Source organism: Passer domesticus, chromosome 19, assembly GCF_036417665.1.
Source record: "Passer domesticus isolate bPasDom1 chromosome 19, bPasDom1.hap1, whole genome shotgun sequence".
NCBI lineage: Eukaryota > Metazoa > Chordata > Aves > Passeriformes > Passeridae > Passer > Passer domesticus.
Window position 1 is genome coordinate 5,956,948 of NC_087492.1, and position 24,338 is coordinate 5,981,285.

The window sequence follows — 24,338 nt, forward strand, 5'->3', positions numbered from 1 at the left end:
CCTACCCAAGATGGATGTGATGCACAAGAACCGACCACCAAAAACCTTTAAAGCTCTGCACAGAGAACAGGTTCAAGCTGTTCCCTTTCATCCTCTCCAGAAGAGCCATTCTTCAGGTGTTTGCTGCTGTGCAGCAGCAGGATGGCTCAGTGTGTGCTGTGCCAGGCAATGCCCAAAGTCCTCATCCTGCTGCTGGAAAGTGGCCAGAGGCAGGACTCTGGATCAGGTCAGGCAGGCACAGTCATTGCTTTCCCTCCCAACCCCAGGCTGCAAGAGTCAAATTCTTTACCAAGGCTTGAGCAGCTTAATGTTCCTTGGGCTGTCACAGGAGTGGAGCTTTTCTGCTCAGACACTGTTTTCTGGGTACTTCATTCGTGCACAGCAAGTTCTCACAGGTCAAAGGACTTTCCTGTGTCCTTAAAATGTGTTAGAAAGCCTGTTATGCCCAGTATCCTGTCTCAGACAGAGCCAAGAACAGACACTCACCACAAGGATGTTAAAGAGAAAATGCAAAGTCTGCACAGACTTCCCTTGGCTTTACCTTTTGTGTGTGGAGTTCCTGGAAGTCGATGAGGTCAGGAAGCTGCATCCAGCTGATGAGGCCTCCCACAAACACACCAATTTGCTGGAGCAGTTTGAATCTCACTGCTGTTTGCTCAGCTAACAGCCAAAACCATGCATCTCTTTCTAGGATCTGGGAACCTGAGTTCCAGCAAACATCATCACCTTGGTATGAAAAGTGGAGTTTTAAGCAGTTTTGAGTGCATCGTGGCAGCTGTATTTTATTAGAACAGCTTTACAAGCAACTGCTACAGCAGCATTAGCAACATCATCTACTGGGACATCATCACACGGGCTCTGTTACCCTGGAAATGGGAATTATCAGTTCTAGATTAGGCAAAGCAGCACTGGCTGGAGCCTGGCCTCAAACCCCTGGAGACTTGAGAGATTGGCTTCAGTCACTGCCTCCCCCATATCTCTCTTTAGGACTGTGGTATTTCAGCAACTTAAAGTTGCATTTCTTCTCAGGGTGAGGTGGGTTTGGCTGCAGAGGCCCAGCATGGAAACTATTTGTCTCTGAAAATGTTCAGCTATTATTTTATACAGGAGTGGCATTTCAGCTCTGTAAGGATCACGTGCCACTCCTTCATTGGCATCTCTCTTCTCTCCACCAAGTCCTTGTTGAGCTTGGCAAGTGCTAGACCTGTTTTTATAAATAAACCACCAGCATTCCACACAGGACTGATTTCCAAAATGAAACCCTTGCCACTAAGAAAATGTATTATTGGAGGATGGAGCACAGAGATACAGGCAGCAGAGCTGCTCCCAACTATGCTGAGACCAACCCAAACTGCTCCTTTCTGCTGAGATATTCTCCTGGTTTTCCACCTCCTGACAGGACAGATCTACTGTCCTATCTCTCCTTACTCTGGAATTTTTTTAATAGGAAGTCCTACCAAATCCTCACACAGCACTGAGAACTACAATTAATTCAATCCTTATATAATGTATTTTAAAAGTTTTTTACTTTCCTTTTAACCTCAATTAAAACTTGTCCTGGCAAACTTTAGGCAGCTCTGGAGAAAACCTGCAGGACCCAAGGACTTGGCAGAAGTTGGAGGGCAATGACACAGTTAAACCAGCACAGTTAAATCAGCTGGGTTTGTGTTTTTTAGAGAGCATCTTCCCAGGCCTCTCTGAGCTAATTTAACTCTCACTGCACCACAGGCAAGTAAAACAACCCATCAAGCAGTGCAGTTTCTCTGTCCTGCTGATTTTCTGAAAGATCTGCTGCAGGTGTCTTAAAAATCCTGCAAGAACTCAGGTGGTTTTGTCCCAGTGCAGAACAGAACATAAACAAGTGCTCAGCATCACTGCCAGGCTGGAAGAGCTGAGGAGGTGGTGCCAGCTCCAGTTTTGTGGCTCACTTGGAGACTCATCTACTTGGTAATCCTGGGCAGTGACTGGAAAGTGCTTTTAGCCTGGGGGAGAAAGCAGGGTTGGAAGCCGGGTTGGCATTAAAGGCAGCTACAACTGTTGCTCCCAAAGCTGGAAGCACCAGCTGCTTGGACCACCAAGCCCTTCTCCAGGAGGGAAAAGCCACAGCCCCACCAGGGAACTGCAGGGAGCAGAGGGGTGATGCTGCACCAGCCTTTCCTTGGTTTTGCCCAGCTGAGCTCAGCTCAGCCATTCCCAGCTCTGTGCTCACCTCTGAGGGCTCCAGCTGCTCCCTCAGGAGCTGTTTGTGCAGCACAAGGTGTCAGCCCTGCTGGGAACAAACCTCAGCAGGGACACTGAGGCTGCTCTCAGTGGCTGATTGCTGCTCCCCTTCCATCCCATCCAGCTGGCACCATTCCTGCATCTGCCAGCACAGCAGTGGCAAGAGCACCCTCTAGCCTCTTCCCTTCAAACAGTGATTCCACCTTCAAACCATCAGCATCCAACTTTTCTAGGCCAGCAAAACAGCAGACACTGAATTAATCAACTTTCTGAACCCTCACATGCCATACATTGGATTTTATACTGTCACTAGTACATATATACCTCAGATTCCACTGTTTTAAGAGGAACAGCTATCCATAATCTGTGACAAATGTCTTTTCTAACACACTTTTCTTTCCAGGAGAAACCTGAAGAAGGCCCAGCAATCACTTTTACAACCCTGGGTGATGCTGGTTTGAACTTTGTTACCATGACCATCAATGCACACCAAGCTGGGAGGTGGCTCATAAACCTCAGCAAAAGCCATTTCTGCTCATTTCTCAGTGAATATGGCCCAGCTCTATGCCCAGCTGTAAGCACAGACCCCAAGCACCTGTATTTAGTGCTGCCCACTGGAATGCTGGACAGCCAGAGGTTCTTCCTCAAAGGCCTGTGATGCAGAGGCAGCACTGCATGAGCTGAGTGGGGCAGTGCCACCCTCAGACTGCTCACCTCTGCAGTGACCCATCTGAGCAGCAGGGATAATTAACCTCCCTTCTTCCTCTGGCTGCAGAGCTGAACCCCAAATGCTCACAATGCACCTACTGAACTCCACCTGCATCTGAACTCCAGGATGAAGCAGCTGCACACAGAACTTGTTCCATCACCAACATTCCAAAGGCACCAAGTACAGCAGGATGCAGCAAATCACTTTTTTTTTAAGCTATTCCACCTTGGATTTTGAGCTGTTCTGCCCCCTGGCAGCAGCAGAACACACTCACATTGCTTCTGCCTGCTCCCCTCAGGGTGCAGAGCAAACAAAGCTGGTTTGCAGGCACCACAGGAGGGAAAAGGGAAAGGAGCAGGGGACAAGTCTGGAAAACCAGGACAGAGGGTATGGATAGCAAGGAGGCTCATCACTGACCTGCCTGCAGGTTCTGTGAACACACAGAGCCTGGGTCAGAGCTGCAGGGCCAATCCAAACAAGTGCCTATTTACTCCTTAAGCAGTACCACAGGAACACTGGGAATATGTAAGGAAATGCATGCAACTCAAGTAATTGTGAAACAGCAGGATTTCACAAATAAAACAATCAGCATTTATTGTTGTATTACAAAACACTTCATATTTTGGCAATATTTTACAGTTTATCTTTTCCTTCTTAGGGCCGGTTGAAAAGGTATGGGGAGGGGGGAAGAAAAGAGGAGAATGTGGAAATTAGGATTAAATTTCAATGTCTTGCTTAAAAAAAAATCCTCCCAAACCACCCCAGTCCCTCCCACCAAAATAAAAATCTAGTGTCACTCAATTCCACTATCGAAAGAGGCCATGGGTGAAGCTGCAGGCAATTTCACTATCAAACGCATCAAGAAGACAAACAAAACATTCACAGTGGTCTTCAGTATGGTCTGTTGCGTTGATCATTTCTGAAATCATTTCTGGAAAGGGAAAGAAAAGGTTCTAAGCAAGTCATAAATGAAGCAGATAACAAACAGTCCCTTCAGTCAAACATTTCTGACGTCTGTGTGCTGCTCTGTGTTTACAGAGAGCCCCATCCAGAAACATTCACAGAACTCAACAGACTGAGTGGTTCTCTCTGGAAGCTCCTGTCTGTAGTCAATGTTTTCATGGCAGTTGTACTTGCACACGTAAACAATGCTTTTCCCAGAGCCAAGCAAGGGCAGAGGCTCCTCTCACCTTCCTCCCATCTTGCCCCCATAGCCGCCTCCCCGGTCGCCGCCTCGGCCGCCGCGCCCTCGATAGCCCCGCTCTCCTCCGTAGCCACCTCTGCCACGGAAATCTGGGGAAAAACAGGGAAATGCATCAGCTTTTTCAGAAAGATGCAGATGAGATGAACACTTGAAACATTTAAGAGGTGTAGCTGGTTTTGCACACCTCCTGATGGACGTGAATCTTCTGGTCTTGGCTCCCCACACTGGTTGCAGGAATTCCTGCGAGCGAAGTTCATGTTGCCACAGGAGCTGGAACAGACAAGGATTCATTCCCCAGACTGAGCTGTGAAGGTGAAGAAGCACACACAAAACATCCCACCCCAATAAAAATGACACTTACGGGTTAGGACAAACCCAATCACCGTTTTTGGGTTCCCCACTTCTACCCTGGAAGCCCCCACCTCTTCCATAGCCACCTCGTGAACCTGCAGACAAAATTACAATCAGAATAAAGTTCTATGAACTGTACATGACAAAGAGGTATCAAAGACTGTCACTGCCTTCAGACCCTCAGTGACAGACTTTTCAGGTGGAAGGAGTGTTTAATGCAAATATATTCCCAGTATTTATTATAAATTCTTTTTCAGCAGTAAAGGGAAACCTGATCTGCTTGAATTGCCACTGGGTAAATACAAACATGTTTTAATAAAATTTCTGAAAGATTTAACAAGGTGTAAGATCAGTCACTTATGGCCACACTTAGGCACAGAACAAAAATTTAACAATAAAAGAAGTCTGGATTAATCCCAGGATGCCTCTGACACAGGGACAGCATTCTTGCTTTCTGCATCACAAAATTAAGAACTTTTATACCACGTGAAGTTGTTGAAGAATCCTTTTCCATCAGCCTACAGAACTGCCTGATTTCAGAACCAGAATTAGTTGACAGTCACTGCCCAAAGCATGATTCCTGTTAAATGGTAATGAATACCCAGTGGATTACTGACAAAACTGTATATGCAGATAACCAGGGAGATTGATACAGCCTTGATTAAAGGAATCAGAAACCCAACTGCTGCTCCAAATCAGCAGCAGCTGAATTATGTACTCTGCTTAATCCCAGCTGAAAGAGAGAATCTCAGAGCTTTGCTCTGAGCAAATACTCACTGGGAATTCTCCCTATATATATGGGGATGGTACAGCTCAACATCCCTGTTACTTTCTCTTTAAAAGCAAGGCTGAGACAAGATCTGGAGACTTTCCAGGTCTAAAGGAAAGCATAAATTCTGTGCTGCGCAGAAAAGATTACAGATTTCAGTTTACTTAACTGGTTCAATCCTTATTACTCCCTTTCCTGGCAGAATCCCAAAGGCTCATATATTTGATGAATCACTGCTTCAAAGTCAACTTCTCTTTAATAAATCAATCATAGTGAAAAGCATTTAACTGTGTAAAAACCAAGGATTCTACAGACTTCAGTCCCACCTCGACGCCCGCCACCTCCACCTCCTCTCATGAATTCAGGTCTTCTGGTTGCAAAAGAAACTTTGATAACATTGCCATTGAATTCTTTTCCTGTGGGAGGAGAGAAAGGATTAATACAGCTCCCAAACCCAGCAGAGCATCAGTGCTTTGCACACCCAGACTGAACACAAAACTCTTGAGACACAGGGAAGCTGCAGTAAATCTCTTGGCTTTGAAAGCACTGGTCCAAAGGTGAGATGGAAACCCTGCTCTACTTGTTAAACTCTCCACAAACCCACAGATATTTTAGTTTAAATCAGATCTGTAAGTGGCAACATAAAGACATAAGAAATGTCAAAAAAAATTTGGCCATGCTCACAGGGAAGGAGTTTGGATGTTTGAACTGTCTGTAATTCCACCAAGGCAACAAGGCTTTTGTACCACTCAACAGCCAGCCCAAAACCTAACTCCCAAGTCTATTTAAATAAAGTTCATGATTTTCAGTGACAGTATTCTTCATAGATGCAATGTTTATCACAGACAAACAGCACTGCACATGTGTCTAATATAGTCATATTTGCCTTACCCTCTTAAACAAAAGTAAATTTGCATTTTATTAGCAAATGCAAACAGCAGACAAGCATGCCATGCCAATTTTTCAAAGCAGTATCATTTCCCACCAGATGCATAGCTTTTGTTTCTACTCAGTATCACTAAAATTCTGTGAACACACAAGGTGACAGGAGAAGGTACTTTTCCCTCACCCCCTTGAGTTTATTACTACAAGAGTATCACTGTATTTCCTGCAGTCTGAAGAGTTTTACATCAATATATTTCTGGGACAAATCCATAATTTTGAAACCTTGTTTTTCACTGTATATATACAGAGCACTCAGCACAAGAGTGCCACAACCATTCCCAAACTCTAAGAATGCTCCCACAACACTAAAAATATCAGTGCAACCCTGTAGGGAATCCCTCCAGCTGCTAACACAGATTACAGCTCTGTTGGTCTAAACAAGAAGTGACACAAACACCACCTCTGGTACCTTGTGCATGGGTGCCTGAGGCAGCAAACCCTCAGTTTCACTGCACATTTTTGGTCTAAATCACTATCTGCTCTTTGATGAAATGAGAGAAATCCAACACAGAAGAAACTACGAAATATAGGTCTTTGTTTAAGGGAAAAAACCCCCAACTATAACCCTGATCAGAAACCCCAAAAACCCCAAGCCAAAAGCTACATAAATAGCAGCATTAGGCCTCCAAAAAGGTATTTGATTTGCTTCTTCCACTGCATGTTGATTAAAAAATGGCCAAAGGAACAGGTAACTCTCACCCACCATCAAACCAGTCGATTGCAGCTTTAGCAGAAGGAGGGTCATCAAAAGATACTGTGGCTTCTCCCTTTGGCTTGCCAGTATCCTTGTCTGTGTACAGATTTATCATGGGTTTGCCAGTCTTTTTGTTGGTCTGAAAAGAAAGGTTGTACACTTGGCATAGCGGAAACAGTGGTGAAATCAGTTCAGAGCATAAACTGTAACACTAAGTATCTTTAGTGAGAATATTCTCCTGGAGCTGGCCTGCAGAAACACAGATTTGACTGAAGGATACTGACTGGCTGTTCTCCATTAAGTAATGATGGGTCTAGTTTTAACAAAAAAATGAGGTCAAGTGCACCAAATCCTAATTTAGAGTTGCAGAACCAGAAGCAGCAGGCACAGAACAGAGGCACACGTGCTGCAGTACGAGGGTGGCACAATGGATAGAGTGTCAGGGCTGTAAAGACTAAAGAAGAGACACAATGCAATCTAAATGTCACTGGGAGAAAGGTGCAAGTGCTGCCAGCTTACAAATGAGCTGTCAGCTGGGAACCCAGATAAAATATTATCTCCAACTGCTGGGGAGTCAGAGAGAACTCTGTCTTGAATGATACCAGTACATTTCCAGTGCACCAGCTCCACCAGTTCCCTTCCTTCTGACCCATGATTTCTCGTTTCACATACCTTTATGATACCAATCTGTTTGAAATAGTCTGCCACTTGATCTGTTGAAACATCCTCTCCGAGTCCTTGCACAAAGATGGTGTTGTTATCAGAGTTGTCAGACTCTGAATCTGTGGGAAATTAAGCTACATTTACCATGTGTTTTTAAGGGAGCATCTGCAGCAATACTTCAAGCTCAGTTCTGTGCTGCCCAGTAGCAGACCCTTAAATCCCAGAGGCATTTTGTGTGAAATAAAAGAGGAGCAGGGAGTTTAATTTTGAGGTTAACACCATCAACTGAGTACACTGGGACAGCTGACCTGCCTTACACCCAACATGCATGCAGCTGGGCATCCCAACCCACCAGAGCAGTGTTTTAAATAACACAAGCTTAGCAGAAGTGTGATGGCAGTGAAAGCAGCCACTTGGCTCAAGCACATTCAGAACTCAACAGGAAATTCTTATTTGCTGCATTAACATCCAAAAATTCACATGCACTTTAATTAAATATCTTTCTTTCAAGGAAGGCATGCTTTAGCTAGGTTTCTTTTGAGCCATGGGAACTGCAGCCATATCCATCTTTCTAGATAAACATTTTAAAAGCAGTGACCTAAGAGCTACAATCCACTCCCACTCACTGCTTGTTTCCTTACCAGCATCTGATCTCGGTCCATAATCCCTTTGACCTATGATACGGGTTTGACCAAAAAAAAAAAGAAAGAAAGAAAGAAAAAAGACTATTTTTAGCACAACACATTCAAGTGACTTTTTTAGCAACAAGAAAATATACAAAGAATGTATGCAATGCATCTAAGATCTAAGACATTCACCAGAGATTTAGGGAATATTTAGCTTTAAACGTTCAACAGAAGGTGTCTGTAGGACGTTAACGTGTTCTTTAACTTGCAGCATGTGGCAGTTGCCACACTGATGCTGTGCTGGTGTTTGCTTGCAAATGCTGGTTGTCACATCACCAAGCAGTTTCCCACTTTTTTTTTTTTCTACCTCTAGTACCTTTCTAAGAAGCATTTGTAACAAAAATTAAAAAAAGAAAAGAAAAAAAAAATCCGGTGAACGTCACTGTCTCCACAAATTCTCTCATGCAATTTGACAAAGCAGAAATCCAGTTTATTGCTACAAGTTTGGCTATTAAAACTCGTGAACACACCAGCCTCACCAAAACTCTATAATGCTTCTACTAGATAGTAACAAGATATTGGTGGCTTTTAGATTTATAAAGAATTTCCACTGAAACATTTTTGGATACTCGGCACTTACCACCGTAATTTTTGAAGCCACCACGGTCACCACCACTGCAGAGGAAAAATTGAAGAAATGATTTCTTCCTTAAGTCTCTACATGCTGAGCCCAAGGCTCAATCTACAGTTAACTGATGACAAGTTGAGAATTACTGTCTGGCAGCTAAAGCACCATGTCTATGTTCTCCTCACTACCCATTCATGTTCAAAGATTAAATTACAAAAAAAAGAAAAATCTCTCAGGCTGTTGCACTGGAGAAGACAAGCCCTAAGGAGTATTTTAAACTAACCCATACACATGTGGTTGGTTCAATACTTTCTCCCATCCCATCAGCCAAAATAACAGCTATTCAAAACTGGGGTTTCAAACAAAAATGGTATTTTCATGAAGATTAATGTGGGCTTTAATTGTAGATGTAATTGCTACTTTGGAATAATTAGTACTTTAGTACTTTCCTGGAAGTCAAGAGATCTAAAATTAATCTCTATTGTTATGCATTCATAATAGAGGGGATAATTAGCAGAATGAGCCATTCTCTGAGCAAGGGTCTGTGGGGACCTACTGTACTACAGCACTTGGCATTACAGAGAAGGTGTGTGTGTATGTGAGCTTCAAAAGCAGAGGCCGTGCAGTTTTATTTCATTCATTCTGAAACCTGTGGCACAAAATGTAGACCAAGTTAAGAGAATACACACATCAATTTTCAAAGGTTAGAAGGGGATTTAAAACAGGTTGTTATGCCTGCAATTATGTGCATGAAAATAAACCTTCACTCTTTTTTCACTGGATAGATTTGTACTGCAAGGGTTTTTCACAGCAGCATTTTTAATTGCATCCATGTTATGAACACAATAATCAATACTCAGAGCTGTCAGAAAAAAAACCACTGGGTTTTTTAGAAAGTCAATAACCAAACGTCAGAAGGACTCTCATACTTCCATGTACAACTGCCTGTTTGTCCTCCTTGTCCTGAGGGACACAGCTGCCACCTCAAAATCAGACAGGATCACCTAATCCTGAGAGCTTTCTCCCCATGACAAAGGCAGTGTGAGCTCAAACCCTGCTGCAGAGAAGTATCTCCAGCCTCTGGAGCTATTGTCCCTCTTCACCAAAGACTCTGTGACCAGAAATCACTGCAGGTGTTAATTCCACCTGTCTGCTCACACACCAGTTCAAACAGGGCACACAAGCACCCAGCAAAAGGCAATGGAGTAAAATTAGGGAGTCAGTTCTTTGGCACTCTGTCCATCTGTTACAGCAAATGGAAAGTCATAAATGGAAGCTGCTGATATTTAACATTTATGAGAGAAAATCTGCTCAAAGTGAGGACCAAATAAAGTTTCAACAGGTTATTATCAAACCTGGATTAGCAGACACTCCTTGGAGGGTGACTGACATCTGGGACTGTTTGGCACACCAGACAATATCACTTTTACTGGCACTTTTCTTAAAATAAATTTTTGCTGCAGATTTTATTGCTGTTCCACAGAAGAAATTGGAATGCTAAACTGCATTGTCATTATTCATTAATTCACTCTGCTCATTAAAGATTTTAGAGACCATCAGTGCTGGTCTTTACTCAAGGCTGTCTGTTTTCAAGGACTGATGATTAAAAACACAATGGTGATGATAAAATTTTAAAATTTACTGTAAATACCTTTCTGCCACCTCCAATTCACTTCAGCTAAAAAAAACAAACTTCATTACGACACAACAATTTCTAGTAGGATGCCTGTTTGTCTGGGATTTTAACTCAGAAATACCAACAGTAAATAATATCAACCATCTAAATGTTATGAAAATTTTCCAACTCCAGATTATCAGGACAGCAACAGCCAGAACAAATATACTTTCTGATGTGGAAGTGTATGGCAGTTAGAAAACCCAACAATCTAAAAACTTACACAAAATAAGTTTGTGTCAACACATCCAGGATTTTGCTGGAAGTGAGGGTTTTGTAGGATGCTGGGGTGAAAATGTGTGCACTATAATCCTGAAAAGCAGGAGTTGAATACACAAAATGCAAAGAAGTCATGGTCTAATGCCTTAATTCTGTGATACAGCAGTTCTGCACTCTGCACTAATGAGTGCAATCAATAATTTTGATTAGTTTTTTAATTAATGTCCACAGAAATACATTTTTGCCCAAGTATGCCTCAGCATGTTGTCTTCTGCTTAGGAACACGTGACCAACCCAACAAAAATCTGGAACAACCTACTGAGAGACACCTTTGCCGTGGATTAATGCTTTCCCACATTTTTGTGTGGCATCTGATGTGTGATTTATGAAGCTGCAGTTTGTTACCTTCCTGCAATTGCTGGGCAAAGCCAGCCAAGATTCCCTGGGATCAGGCAGACACCTGCAGCAAGTCAAACACAGAAACTGCAAGCAGCTGATGCCACAGTCTCAGATTTGCTCCTCACTGAGACCCAAAATTCAACCTCAGCAACTGAATGAGTTCCCACACTGCCATCAAACATGTGGAAAATAGAACTGCAGCACTTCACAGCCCACTGCTGTACCAGGCCTGCACACAGAGCTCAGAGATGTGCGACCAGATGGATTTTGGAGTCTTAACATCCTGTGTCAGAAACATGAACAGCCAGTTAAAATTCAGCAGTGCCACCAAGTAAGATAATATTTAAATAAGAGGCTGAACTGCAGGCAGCCAGAACATGACAAGGCACCACTCAGAGTGTGAACTTGCTGCCTCAAGTCCTCAGTTGTTAGTTTCTCCCATATTCAACCATAGATTCATCATCCCCTACCAGACTGTAACTGGACTGTAATTGCTTAATGCAGCTGGGAACAGCTCTTTAAATTAAAGTGCAGGTGATAGAGGGAGCTCAACATACAAGAAATGCATTTTATAGATATCAGATACTGGCAGAAGCAGCACTAACAATTCAGGGACCAAATTCAGCCTGCAACATGTATCAGTCTCACCAATGTGTCCCTAACACCTAAGAGTGTATTTTACAAACAAGAAAGGAATATTTAGTGCACCAACAGTCACTGCCAGATGGTTTTTTTCCCTTGCTTATATTTATTGCCTCTGTACACATTTTTCCAAAGTCTCCATAAGGCTAAGCTCAAGCATATCTGTTACAAGTCAAAATATCAATTCTGAACACAAACCACACTTGTAAAACACATCTGCACTATGCTGCAGTTTCTCTATATCACACTAATAGCTGATAAATTAAGCTGCACAGGTAGCTTGTGTTTATAGTAGATCACCACAAATCTGCACAAGAGAGAAAAAATAATCTCTGCTGAGCAAAGTCAGGATTTCTGTGACAAACCCTAACACAATGGCAAATCCTTTCCAAACTGCATCTCTGTAGCATCCCCTGCACAGTCTGCGTGAGCAGAGCCAAAAGCAAAGCTCCTCTCACCTGCTTTGTTTGTTTCTGTATTTCCCACTCACAGCCTTAACCAAAACAATCCAGTCCCCAGCCACAGAAACCATTAATTCCTTGTTTTTTTCAGATGGGGACTCTAAAAATTGGGGGTATTTCTTAAAGTAAAACTCTGCATTCTCAAGACCTGCTGTTCCTACTTTCTAACCAAAAGATGACATGAAGAAAAGGGAAATATTTTACTTGTTAGCCAGAATAAAAATTCGTGAGATCATTGATTTTTCAAGCTTCAAAACAATAGGGTGGGGAAATTCTACTAAAATCCCAAAAGGTGCAATTCAAGACCATTAACAAAATCTCAAGGATAATTCTGAAACCCAAAGTTATTAAAACTAAAATGTGAACTTCTGACACATGACAAAACATGTGTTCTTCACTGGACTAATATCAGCTAGGAAATCTGAACAGGAATTTCTCCAAAGCCATTTTCTTCTCAGTCCTGGGTGATTTTGCAGAGGCACTAAAGAAAATGAGTGCTGAAAGCATTCAGTCCAGGACATGCCCAAGTCCTTCTGGTTGTCAGAATAAAACTACACCTCTAAAGCTTCTCCCTGTGTCTGAATCAGTCAAGGAAGAATTATTATCAGCTAAGAATAATCCATTCATTGTGTCTCACATTTGATATTGATTTGTTTGCAAAGTCAAGGAGCAGTTTTTACATGTTATTTTCTAAGCACTGTAGAAGTCAAAGCCTGCTGTTATTCCATCCCCTGTTCAAGGCCAGGCTGGATGGAGCTCTGAGCACCCTGGGATAGTGGAAGGTGTCCCTGCCCATGGCAGAGGGAGGGAAAGATTGATTTTTGGGGTCACTTCCAACCCTAAACCATTCTTGAATTCTTTGATTACAGCATCATTAAAGTATCTGTGCAGACAAGACTTTTAGATCACCTCCTGATGGCTATGGAATTTTCATGGTTTAACATTAAAAAGGGATCAGAACAACTGAAAATGGTGGCTACTGAAGATCAACCTGATATTCCTACACATATTTTTTCCCAAGAAATAAACATATAAATATGAGAAACCCAAGAATATAACCCCCAACAAAGAACCCTTACCCTTAAACCCCACATTTTCACAGGACTAAACATGATTTCTTACCTTATTACAAGTTATTTTCCCCTTCATTATAGAGTTTGTTATTTAATTTAACCTTTTAGACTTCTCTAATAAGCATGTCTGGTAAAATATATATGCCAGAAGGAGAATCCTCTGTCACAATTATGCAAAAAGACTGAATAAAGATATATGACACTGCAGATCCAGAACATTTCCACAAAAATACCATTAAAGCCAACATCACTTAACAGAAGCAGACAGAATTCCTAATAAATGCCTTCCCACTGCCCTGAATTCTCCTCCACCTCTTCATTCACTTGCCCTCTTTCCCTTTTTTGGCTTCCCAGCTGAGTGAAGCTCCATGATCTACATGGATGTGTGAGCAAAAGTTTCCTTTCATTTTGGAAAAATATGGCAAGAGGCTTTATTTTCACAGACATTAATACATTTGCAAAGACCCACGTTTGTTTCAAAGTGACAAACTCTATCAGCAGTGTGTTTTTTGAAGCTCACATTCATTGCTATTATTGGAAAGGGCTATGAATTTTTTTTTTTTTAAATAGTTTTTATCACAGGAATGTGGAAAGTCCTCATCCACAAAGAAAATCTAATTTAAAAAAAAGTTTAGTTTTAACTGAAAATTAGAATTAACTTAGAAATTATTTTGCTTGTTATTTTTGCTTTATGTGAGGTACTATATATTACAGAATTCTTTGTTATATATATATTTATGCTTATTTATAGTATATACATTTGTGTTTATTATTTTAAAAATTACAGAAAAAATGCATTAAGTTTATATGATATAAAACCCCAGCAAACATGAAATAACACAATATGATTTTCTAACTGCTACCACACCTAATTAGAAGTCAGGTCCTCCTACACCATTATAAACAAGCCATTAAGTACAATTTAGGAGCATCTCAGACACAGACAGCTTTTAAATACGATTTAAAAAGAAATACCTTTAAAAGTAACCAAGTAGTGGATTATTTTATTTAAATCAGATCAGTTCCAGCAGAAAACACTGTATAATAATGGAGTTTTTCATCTGGAGTTTAGGAATAAGCCAGAGCTGTGCAGCCTTTTGAAGGGTAAGTGGTGCTGCCAAGCAACACCTCAAAGCTCTCTGGAAGCTTCAACATTCCTGCCCTGCATCAGGGAGCCCTCTGCACCCCCAGCCACCCAGAGGGACACAAAGGGGAGCCAGCTGTGTGAGTTATTAATAAATAATATCTCATATGTTTAATTCAGGAGGCTTTAAAGCCAAGATCCCAATTGCAGACCTCGGCATGAGATCATCTGCAAGCACAGAATTAAATATGTGCATAAATTTTCTTGACAGTGCAGGGCCTAAGGCAATGGGGAAAGGGGTGACAGCATTGTTAGTACTTCAGATCTACCCAAAATAAACGTGTTCAGACTGACAAATAAATCAATAATAAAAGATGTGTATTTTAATAGAAGTTTATAACTGAAAAAAAGAAAACGACAAAGAACAAGTAATGTTACTACTAAATTATTCAAGGCCAAAATACTTCCCTGGTAAAATGTGAGCTATCTCAGGTATGAATTTAATGAATTTTTCTCAATCACTGGCTGTTGGTTTCCTCATCACTGAAACAAGTGATGGGCTGGGGCAGTTTTTGTATTGCAACTCATGCAAATAAAATGCAGCTGTGTGTCAAAACAACCAAATGCCTGCTCTCAGTCTGTGTGACTCTAAAAGCTGTTCCCCGAGGCAAAACCCATTTCTGTGCAGTGCAGAAAGGTTTAATTTTAGAAACCTTCCAGTTTTGGAAATCTAAACCTGAACCACCTTAGGAGCAGATGTAATAATAAACAAAAATGAAAACCAGCTAAATAACAGGAAACAAGGGTAAGGAGCTGCAGGCACTGGAATGAGATCACTTACCTGTATCCAGACATATGACCTCTTCCATCCATGTCATAGCCCCCTCTACCTCCTCCCTGTGACCCGCCATATCCTCTATTATCTTCTCCATACCTGCTCTTTTCACGGCGATCATCTGGGAGGAGTCAAACCAAACACAGTCAATTGTAGTGCAAAGTGCAGCACAGAGAAAATTCACACCCTGAATTCCCACCTCCTCTTCATTAACTCTGCCATTTACATTTGAAATGTATCAACTCCTGAATCTCTCTGGCATTCTCCGTGCCAAAAAGGAAATAAAAAACAAAAAGCCAAACCAAACTTTGCTCCATTATCTCCGGGGTCATTGAGTATATCAAAATGTAAAAACCACTCTGTAATTACACTCCACTTTGCAAACATTAAACACACATTGTCTAAAATACAATTTCCAATTGATTTCCATGCAGTCCTCCCAGTTTGCAAAAGACATCACTAAAGACAGAACAAGGATAAATAGAGTGGGTTGTGCTGCTGGTGTGAAGTTAATGCAAAAAAAGGTTTCATCTTAAACTTCTCCTTCTATCTCACAATTCACCTACACAGCATAAAGCTGGAATGTGAAGTGCAGAAGCTCTTCATGACTGATCAAGACATGTCACCCTCGTGCAGGAAGAGGGTTCAAAATAGCTTGGGAAAAAAATCCATCTAGAATTTGCAGAACTCAGGGACAGAGACTCTGCAATGCTGTTCCAACATATCTAAATGCAACCATTTTGGGGCCCCAAGAGATTTTAATCTCCCTACAATGTTTTCAAAGTCTTAAACAAATAAAACATCCCCCAAGAATATCAACATGGAAAAGAATTTAAGTATCCATCAAATCAACTGCTTGCAGAAGGAAAACCAACCATTTCACAGAGCTCCTGGTCAATTGTATTAGCCATCCCTGAATTCAAGGTGTCAATTTTACCTTGGCTGTTGTGGCTATAGCTTCCCTTCTGAGACTGGTAGGATTGCTGGGAGTGCCCATAAGAGCTTTGGTGCTGGTTATAGCCTGACTTTTGGTCATAAGAGCTCTGGTGGCCATAGCCCGACTGCTGGTCATAGGAGCCCTGGTGGCCATAGCCCGACTGCTGGTCATAGGAGCTTGACTGCTGGTCATAAGAGTCTTGGTTTTGTCCATAGCTTGACTGCTGGTCATAAGAGCTTTGGTGCTGACCATAGTTTGACTTTTGTTCATAAGAGCCTCTTCCACTTAAAACAAACAGAATTGGAATTAATAGCTAAATGTTCAGAGAATAGAGAGCAAAGTAACGGCTGAAAATTCATGTCGTTGTTAGAATTTGCTAATTGCAGTTACTCATTATGTAACTCAGGAGATCACTCCTCTCACCTGTCCCAGTCCAGCTGCTGCTTTCCCCCCTCTCCCCAGTGCCACCAGTGGCTGATGGAGAGCCTGTGACCTGCTGAACACCAAATCCCTCCTCTGGACCTGCAGGGCAGAGCCTCAGTGCTCATGCTGGATACTGCAGCTGAGACTTGCTGCCTAAAAAACCCCAACATTTTGCTTTCACTGAATTGCAACCTCTCTTCTTCTGGGCATTCTAAAATTTATCAAGAATTTTTCTAACTGTTCTGGTGGCCTGTAACACACCTACAGTTGTTCTCATTTCAGTGCCATCTACACTATCCCAGCAGCCCTCATCAGAAGCACTGACCAGCATCACATCCAGGATACTCCACCACAATGCAGCTCTACATTCCAACAGGGAGTCATGAATCTTCTCTAAGATTAAGATTAATAACTTCAGAGCAACCACAAGGGAATCTCACCTACACCACACTTGCCTAAGCTGCTTCAGCATCTGAAGTAGAAACTAACGTATTTTGAAAATCTAGATATATGAGACAATAGTTCTCTTAGCCTTTCATGACAAGGCATAATACAGATTTATGAGAAATAAATTGCATCCAGGGAACACTGGCTGTTCCTCATTCCTTTGTTTCCCCCAGGTACTTAGCTGTGCCTTAGCTGTCTTATTTTTTCAGTAACTAAAAAGAATCTCTGACCTCTATCACCTTTTCTTCCCTTCCCCCTCCCTGCCTCCACTCTTTTTTGAAGGATGAGGCACTAGATCTGCTCTCTCCAGTCTTTGGCAATCCCACTTGCTAGTGAAGGTATCTCAAAAAAAGGGGAAAAAAACCACAAGAGCCTCCAGGAAGTTTCCACCAGCTTTTCAAAACACTTTCAGATGTAGTGCATTGGGTCTAACCAATCCCAAAATACCCCATCTGTGTAAATACCATTTAATCTGCTCTCTCCCACTTCTAGCCTAGATCTCAGCTTTAACCTTGCTAATCCCACTGGTAAACAGCTTGTGAAGATTTTTGTTATTATCTTCACTTCAAAAAAGTCAGCTCTGCTTTAGCCTTTGCACCTTTAGCACCAAAGGAAGCATTGTTGAAACCATCCACTATTTGCTGTCTTCCCTTCCCTAGATGTGACAGGTACAGTTTTGTGGCCACCCTCTTCGAAGCTGCCACCATTTAATTTCTCAGTTTCTCCTTATTTGTTACAACCCCACATTGAGGAGCTTCCCTTCAAAGTTTTTTCTTCATTTGCTAAATCACAAACTTGCTGGAGAACCTATGTGCTGTATTTTTCTTCTGCTGGACATCTACAGAGTTAAAAACTACATTATTACCTCTGTACAGCTGTAATAAATACTCAGAAGACAAAGCAAAACAAAACTTAACTGTGTACCTGCCTTTGTTACAGAAGTAAAATGACATCTGAGTGAAAGCACCTATTGCTGGCAGATTAAGATTTTTTTAATATTAAAATGTTTTATAATAAGAACTACAAAACCAGAAACCAAGCAGAGGTTTGCTCAAGTCCAGATTGTTTTATCACCTTGCAAAAAACACAAAACCATTTGGACCTTGGACACGAGGAGGTTGGTACTCAACAGAGAGGTCACACGAGCCTCAGTAAAGCTCTAACACAAGCAGTGACCTGGGGGGGAGGCACAAAGCCTGAAAAGCAGACAGTGGAGCTATTCTAGCATTAAATGGCCTTTTTAGTCATTCTGGGAAGCCAGGCTGTATTTACCAACATACTTTCACAGCTGTATCATTAATCCTCCTGAAACTGAATCCAATAGAACATCACAAGTAAAATACATCTGCAGTAGCACAGAGTGCAGCATGCATGTGCATATTTAATTTCCTGGTGAGGATATAAACCCACCATGTTCTGAGAACTCTACTTAGCTGGAAAACCAAAATATATTTCTTACATGACATTTCTGAATCCCTTCTCTTTCAAGAAAAGGCATTCTGAGCCTGATAAGCAGTCTGCAATCTGAGAGCAGCTAAGAGCTCCCTTGCTAAGAGCTTATTTGAAGTTAATAAAAGAGCACTGTAAGTTTATACAAAAGAATGTGATTGGAGAGGGATTTGATAGGTCTTTCTCCTAACCAAAACACTCTGCCAAGCCCATTCTTCATTGTAGCCATGATCCAAACACTTTAGAAAGTGCCTGTCCCCCTACAGCCTGACTTCAAAACAACTACACCCATCCTTCTCACATAAAGAAATATTCCTCCTGTACCTCCTTTCAGACATTAAACATGTTTCAAGGATGTGGATCTTCAAACATGTGTCTTTTTCTCAGCAATGTTAGCAAGAAATACGTTACAGCTCTAGTTAAGAATGCACAACTACTAGACAATACTTCAAATAGATACTGATAAACTCTGCTTCCTTACCCTCTGGATGACCCTTTCTGCTGCCCCTGGCTGCCATAGGACTGCTGGTTGTAGGAGCTCTGATTCTGATTTTCATAATTGGATTCATCATCGTATCCCTGGGAATCTTGTCCATAACCTGGAAACGGAGGAAGAAAATTTTTAGTCAACATTCACCTTTTAAATGCTGCCAATGAATGTAACAAGGTAGCCAAACCTGATTGATTCTGTCCATAGTTCCCATGATAGCTTCCATAGTTCTGTCCATAGGAGGAATTGTCTCCACTCTGCCCATAACCAGAATATCCCTGGAATTTCAAGAATGTACTCAAATAAGTGTCATTTCCACAGCAGTAAATTACAGTTTTCCTTGGCTAGACACAACTGCAAACATCAAGCTGGAATTCTTGCTGGCCCAGGAACAATTTTTTTTTCACTCAAAGAACATCTGCTTTGAAACCCATAATGGTTTTTTTCAACATACCTGTCCTTGTCCATAATTCTGACTGCTCTGATTGCCATAGGACGAGTAGCTGGAAGAGAAAAATGCATTCAGGAAATGCTTAGAGTGCCCACCACACAGGCTGGAAAGTAAAGGTATTTTTGGTGTCTCTAAGTTTCTCTTCATTCCAAAACAGGTGTTTAATCCAAGTACTGCAGTTCCAGGCATATTAAAAGTGCATCAATGAATTAATGTTGACTGTCAGAAGCCAGAAGAGCTTATTTTAATTTCTGCTGTGTTTCAAATATAAATTTTAAGTACACAAAAACTGGGTTTGCTGTAATTTTATATTAAACTCACTCATTACTCTGCCACTTTAAGCCTTCATGAACTGACAGAAGCAGCACGTGCTGAAATTCATCAGACTGAGATACAAACCCAAACTCAGGCAGTGCTACCAGCACAAAGCCTCATGATCTTCATTAGCACAGGCAGCATTAGCCATGATTTTCATACTTCCAGAAATACACTTGTCTCACTGATTAAAACATGCCCTGCAGCCTTGGGCCACATAACAAATACCATAACCTTTGGGTAAAATCTTAGTGAACAGCTTAAGGCTGAGAAGTACTGCTCTATATTCATGTCATTTCAGAAGTTCTCACTATTACAAGATGTCATTCCAATTTACATCCATTTACATCACATGACTATTGTCTTCTTTCCAGGAATACAGACTGATTTCTCTTTGTTTTATAAGACATCTTGAGAAAGCTTGCACCTGGGCCTTTCTGCATCCTTAATTTCAAAAACCTATCAATACTCTATCCTGAACAGTCAGTCATCATGCTGGGAATACTAAGTGGTCTTTTAGTTTGCAGCTGGAATTGTTAACAGCAAGACAAAAATCCTCACATACCTCTGCTGGCCCCCAGACTGACTGTAACTTCCAGAATCTAGAAAAAGAAATAAGTCACATTGAGAATTTCCAATGAACATTTTAGTCTCTACTTACTACAGAAGAAAATGTGGGGAGAGGGAGAAAGGTTCAAGTACACTGGATATTACAGCTCCATCCCTGCAGAATGAAGCTTCCTCTTCATTAACAAAGGTGAAAATAAGAAGACTGGAATGACAGGAGCAGAGGGTGTGGAGGACACAACACACTTGGAAATGTCCCTTTTGAAGGATCTGAATTCTGTTTTTGAGGAGTCTTTTCAAATACTGAGAACTGTCCCACCCCTCTAATGGCTATTGAGTACAGTGCCATCATCAATGAGCAGAATGCAGCAGCTTAATTAATCAAGCAAAGCTAAGTAGGTCAGTGCAGCTGAACCCCTTTTTGGGATGCTCTAAGAGAGCTCTGCCCAGCTAAAGGGCACAAACACAGGCAGAATGGGAGAGGAAAACCAGGGATGGAGGAGCCACACTTCCCTTTCTCCCACTGCAAAGGAAAATCCCAGCTGAGAGCTCAGCAGCACACGGGACACACACACTGCTCCATGAGCCCCACAGCCACCCCAGCCCAGGCTCCATCCCTCTCCTGGGATGCTGGGATTTACCCCCAGGCAGGGGTCAATCTGCTTGAAATTCCCACCTTCTTGTCAAAACCCAAACATTCTGGATAAGCCCTGCGATTTTTTTCCTCTTCCAATCATTTCAAGAATTTATAGAAATGCTCTTGTGCCATCTACCCCCAGAAGTGCCTAAAACGCTGACACTGAGAATTAATTACAAGGCAGGGTAAATGTCATAAATGACTGCGACCATTTTCCAATCAAAACACTCATCAGTGCTGAATCTGCTCATTATAGCCCCTCAGCAGCTCATAAATCCAACCCTGCCCGTGCTCAGGGACCCTTAACAGAGCTTTGATGAGGGCATCACCCGGGGTGATGGATGTGACATGGGGGGGTCCCACCCCAGATAGTCACACTGGAAACAGCATTTTCCAGCATTTTTAATGGTAACCTATCTCCTCAAAGCAGCACAAAGTATCCAATTCCATAGTCTGTAACAGAAACATTTACCCAACCCTAACACGAGATGAAAGGAGGTTAAATTTCACACGTCCTATAAAGCAGTTTCACTTAGATGTGAATTTCTCCTCCTTTTGAACTGCTACATAAATATTTCATTGCTTTTTCGTATTGAAAAGCAATTAAAAACCCAATGGAGAGGTGCAATTCAAGTTTGTTTTTAAGGGATAAGGTAAAATTATTACAGTTTCCATTTAAATGATCACAAAGATTACTATTAAATAGGTAACACTGTGAAACATGGTTGTGCTTTAACATTTCTATGCCATTGATATTGCTAATTAAAGAATATTAATGGTTGTATCAGAAAATTCTTGAGTAAGGATGTAACTAGCTGTAAATTTAAGAGCTGCATTTCATCTCCTCAGCTTCTCCTTAACAAACTTCCACCAAACCACAACATTTTGGGGAAAAAAAATTGAAAGCAACCAGATAAGGAGCCTGTAAAATATGAAAACACAGAAGCAGAGGAATTTCCTTTATTTATACACTTTTCTACATCCTCTGCTGGGCTACTTACAGACTTCTGATCAATTTATTTTCGTGGGCTCAATGGGGACAAGAGTCTGTAAGGATTTTTAGAAATAACAGTTTATTCTGGAAATTCCTACACTGATTTTTTTTTTTAATGTTTAAAAAGTTCATGGAAAGATTTCCTGTTGATGAAGTGGGATGTAGCAGCGGAATCACCTTGCACTGCTCAGGGGGTTTATTCCTCTCAAGACAGAACAATCTGCTGTGTACATCTGAAAACTGAGATTTTCTTATGAAGTAATTCATATAAAGAAGCAGCAGTGCCTCTCAGTATGCCCCAAAGAAAAAGAACCTCATGTTTGAGCATCACTAAAAGCAGAGGAGACACTCAGGTGCTTGACTGGTGCTGACAGATGGGGGGAAAGGGGATGTAATTTACTGCCAAGCTTTAGTCATTTAATAGAAAAAATCGTGATTTGGACTCATTTTAGTACCTTTGAACACATTTGCTTTTCCCGGTTCACAACTGCTCCTTGACTGAAAGGATTCCCGTCCCAGCCCCTGCTTTGTTTGTACTGTCTATCACTCACAGCAGCACGAGACAACGCCAAAATGGCTCGACCACAACAAAACATGGCTCTCTCCACAAAGCACGGGCAGCTCTGGAATTCCCCTCCCTCTCTGGGACACACCAGCACCCACACGGAGCCAGGGCTTCCCTGCCGGGGGAGCAACCATCCACACCCGCAAGGGGATGAGGAGCGGCACACCGGGGGAGCCGGGCTGTGCCAGCTCCGCCGGGACAGCAGATCCTGCCTCCGGGCTCAGCTAAAACCGCTGGAAAACCAGCCCAGGAGGGGGTGCGAACCCCCAGAGCACACAGAGCAGAGGCAGCACACACCCGGACACAAAGGTGGCTCCCCTGCTGCGGGGTGGGGAGGGCATTTCCCACGCTGAAGACCCAAGCGAGGGGGTGCCTGCATTCCGTGGGGGGCGCTGATGCAAAGGGGGAGCACACAAAGGGTGCTATGGAGAGGGGCACGACCCAGAGGTGATCGATCCCCACCTCACACCGGGATGGGGTGTGGGGGGAGCCAAAACCCAAAGTCGGGGTTCACACAGCAGAAGGGCTGTGAGCCAAAGGGGGAGCATCCCTCTCACACCGGAGGGAAGGATACACAACCCAAAAGTGGGGGACATGAACCAGAACAGGGCCCACATCCCCCACACTTGGGGATACACCACCCAAGGCGGGAGAGCCTACGCTGGGAAGCACGATCCAAAACGGGGTCCACACTCACACGGGGGGGCTGTGGCCTAAAGGGGGGGCTCACACATGCGGTGGGGGGCCCAGACCCCCAAAGGAGGGGTGCACGGCACGCATCACCGGAGCACAGCCCCCACAGGGCCCGGTCCCCACGGCCCCCCCACCGCCACGGGAGGGGGCGCGCCCGCCAGGCCACGCCCCCCGCCCGAAGGGGCGTGGCCCGAGCGGCTCGCGCAGCGGGGCTCCCCGGGGAGGGGGCGTGGCCTCGGCCGAGGGGGCGTGCCCACGGGGGCCACCGGCGGGGGCGTGGCTCCCCTCCCCCTCACCGAGCGCAGGGGTTGGGGGGGGAGGGGGCGTGAGGGGAAAAGCGGGCGCGTCCCCCGCAACATGGCCGCGGCCTTTCCCACATGCGCCACATGGCGCTCGCTCCGCCCGCCCTCCCGCGCCCCACCGCGCCCGCGCTCGGCGGCGGGAAGCGGAGCCGCCGCTGCCCGCTGAGCCCGGCGGGGCTGGCGGCACCTACCCGAAGCCATGGCGGCGGCGCTGAGGGGCGGAGGGAGCGGAAGGAGCGCAGGCACCGACCCGCCCGCCGCGCCGGCCGCGCGCACACTGAGGCACCCGCAGCTCGCGCGGACTGCGGGGCCGGGCGGCCAATCAGAGCGCGCGGCGCCTACCACTCGCTGGGGAAGCGGGGGGGGAGGGGAGGTGAGCTGGGCCGTGCCAAGGTACAGCGGGCGGGGGGGGTTGTGCTGAGGGGAGAGGGTGCGAGGCTGTGCGGGCGCAGCGTCAAAGGATTAAATTAATTAAATTAATTAAATGAATAAACGCGCAGGGCATGGTCAAGGTGCGCAGAGGGAAATTGGGGGTCTGCACGCCTGGCTTTCCGCACTAGCAGCTCCCCTGTTTCCCCCGGTACCCCACTTGTGCATCACCGTTTGTAGCAGATGCTGAATGGGGTTAGAGAAAACATCCAAAATCTGGGTCCTAAAGGAAAAGTAAGAAAGGTTTGCCAGCTTTTCTGAGTATCCTAAAAAGCCAAATATCAACTTGGAGAACGGTTTTCCAAAGAAAGTGACGGGTCATGATATTGGGAGCCACTTCTGTGAAATGTGAGGGCTCGCTTCAGAGAGGAAGAGTGATTAAATGAGAAGACAGCAAAAATAACATTGATTATCTAATCTGATTATTTTTAGAAGTTGTATT

The 24,338-nt window shown here is 43.4% G+C and overlaps 1 protein-coding gene across 1 annotated transcript; it reads right to left on the bottom strand.

The window, feature by feature from the left end:
- Positions 1–3,497: 3,497 nt before the first annotated feature.
- Positions 3,498–23,780, bottom strand: TAF15 (TATA-box binding protein associated factor 15). The gene is made up of 16 exons (XM_064394439.1): positions 23,659–23,780; positions 20,275–20,311; positions 19,398–19,446; positions 19,131–19,221; positions 18,935–19,052; positions 16,135–16,418; positions 15,204–15,318; positions 8,822–8,856; positions 8,197–8,229; positions 7,565–7,674; positions 6,902–7,031; positions 5,580–5,669; positions 4,495–4,579; positions 4,318–4,403; positions 4,120–4,222; positions 3,498–3,860 (listed from the first exon to the last, which is right to left on the bottom strand). Exons 1-16 carry the CDS (start codon positions 23,666–23,668, stop codon positions 3,821–3,823), a joined length of 1,416 nt encoding a protein of 471 aa, XP_064250509.1. The 5' UTR covers positions 23,669–23,780; the 3' UTR covers positions 3,498–3,820.
- Positions 23,781–24,338: the final 558 nt, after the last annotated feature.

Bases quoted from the DNA above. Each gene is read 5' to 3' on its own strand.
- TAF15 (XM_064394439.1), bottom strand. The intron at 19,222-19,397 runs GTATGTTGAAAA...TTGAAATTCCAG, and splicing joins AGAATTATGGACAAGGACAG to GGATATTCTGGTTATGGGCA. The intron at 3,861-4,119 runs GTGAGAGGAGCC...TTCCCTTTCCAG, and splicing joins GGGGGCAAGATGGGAGGAAG to AAATGATTTCAGAAATGATC.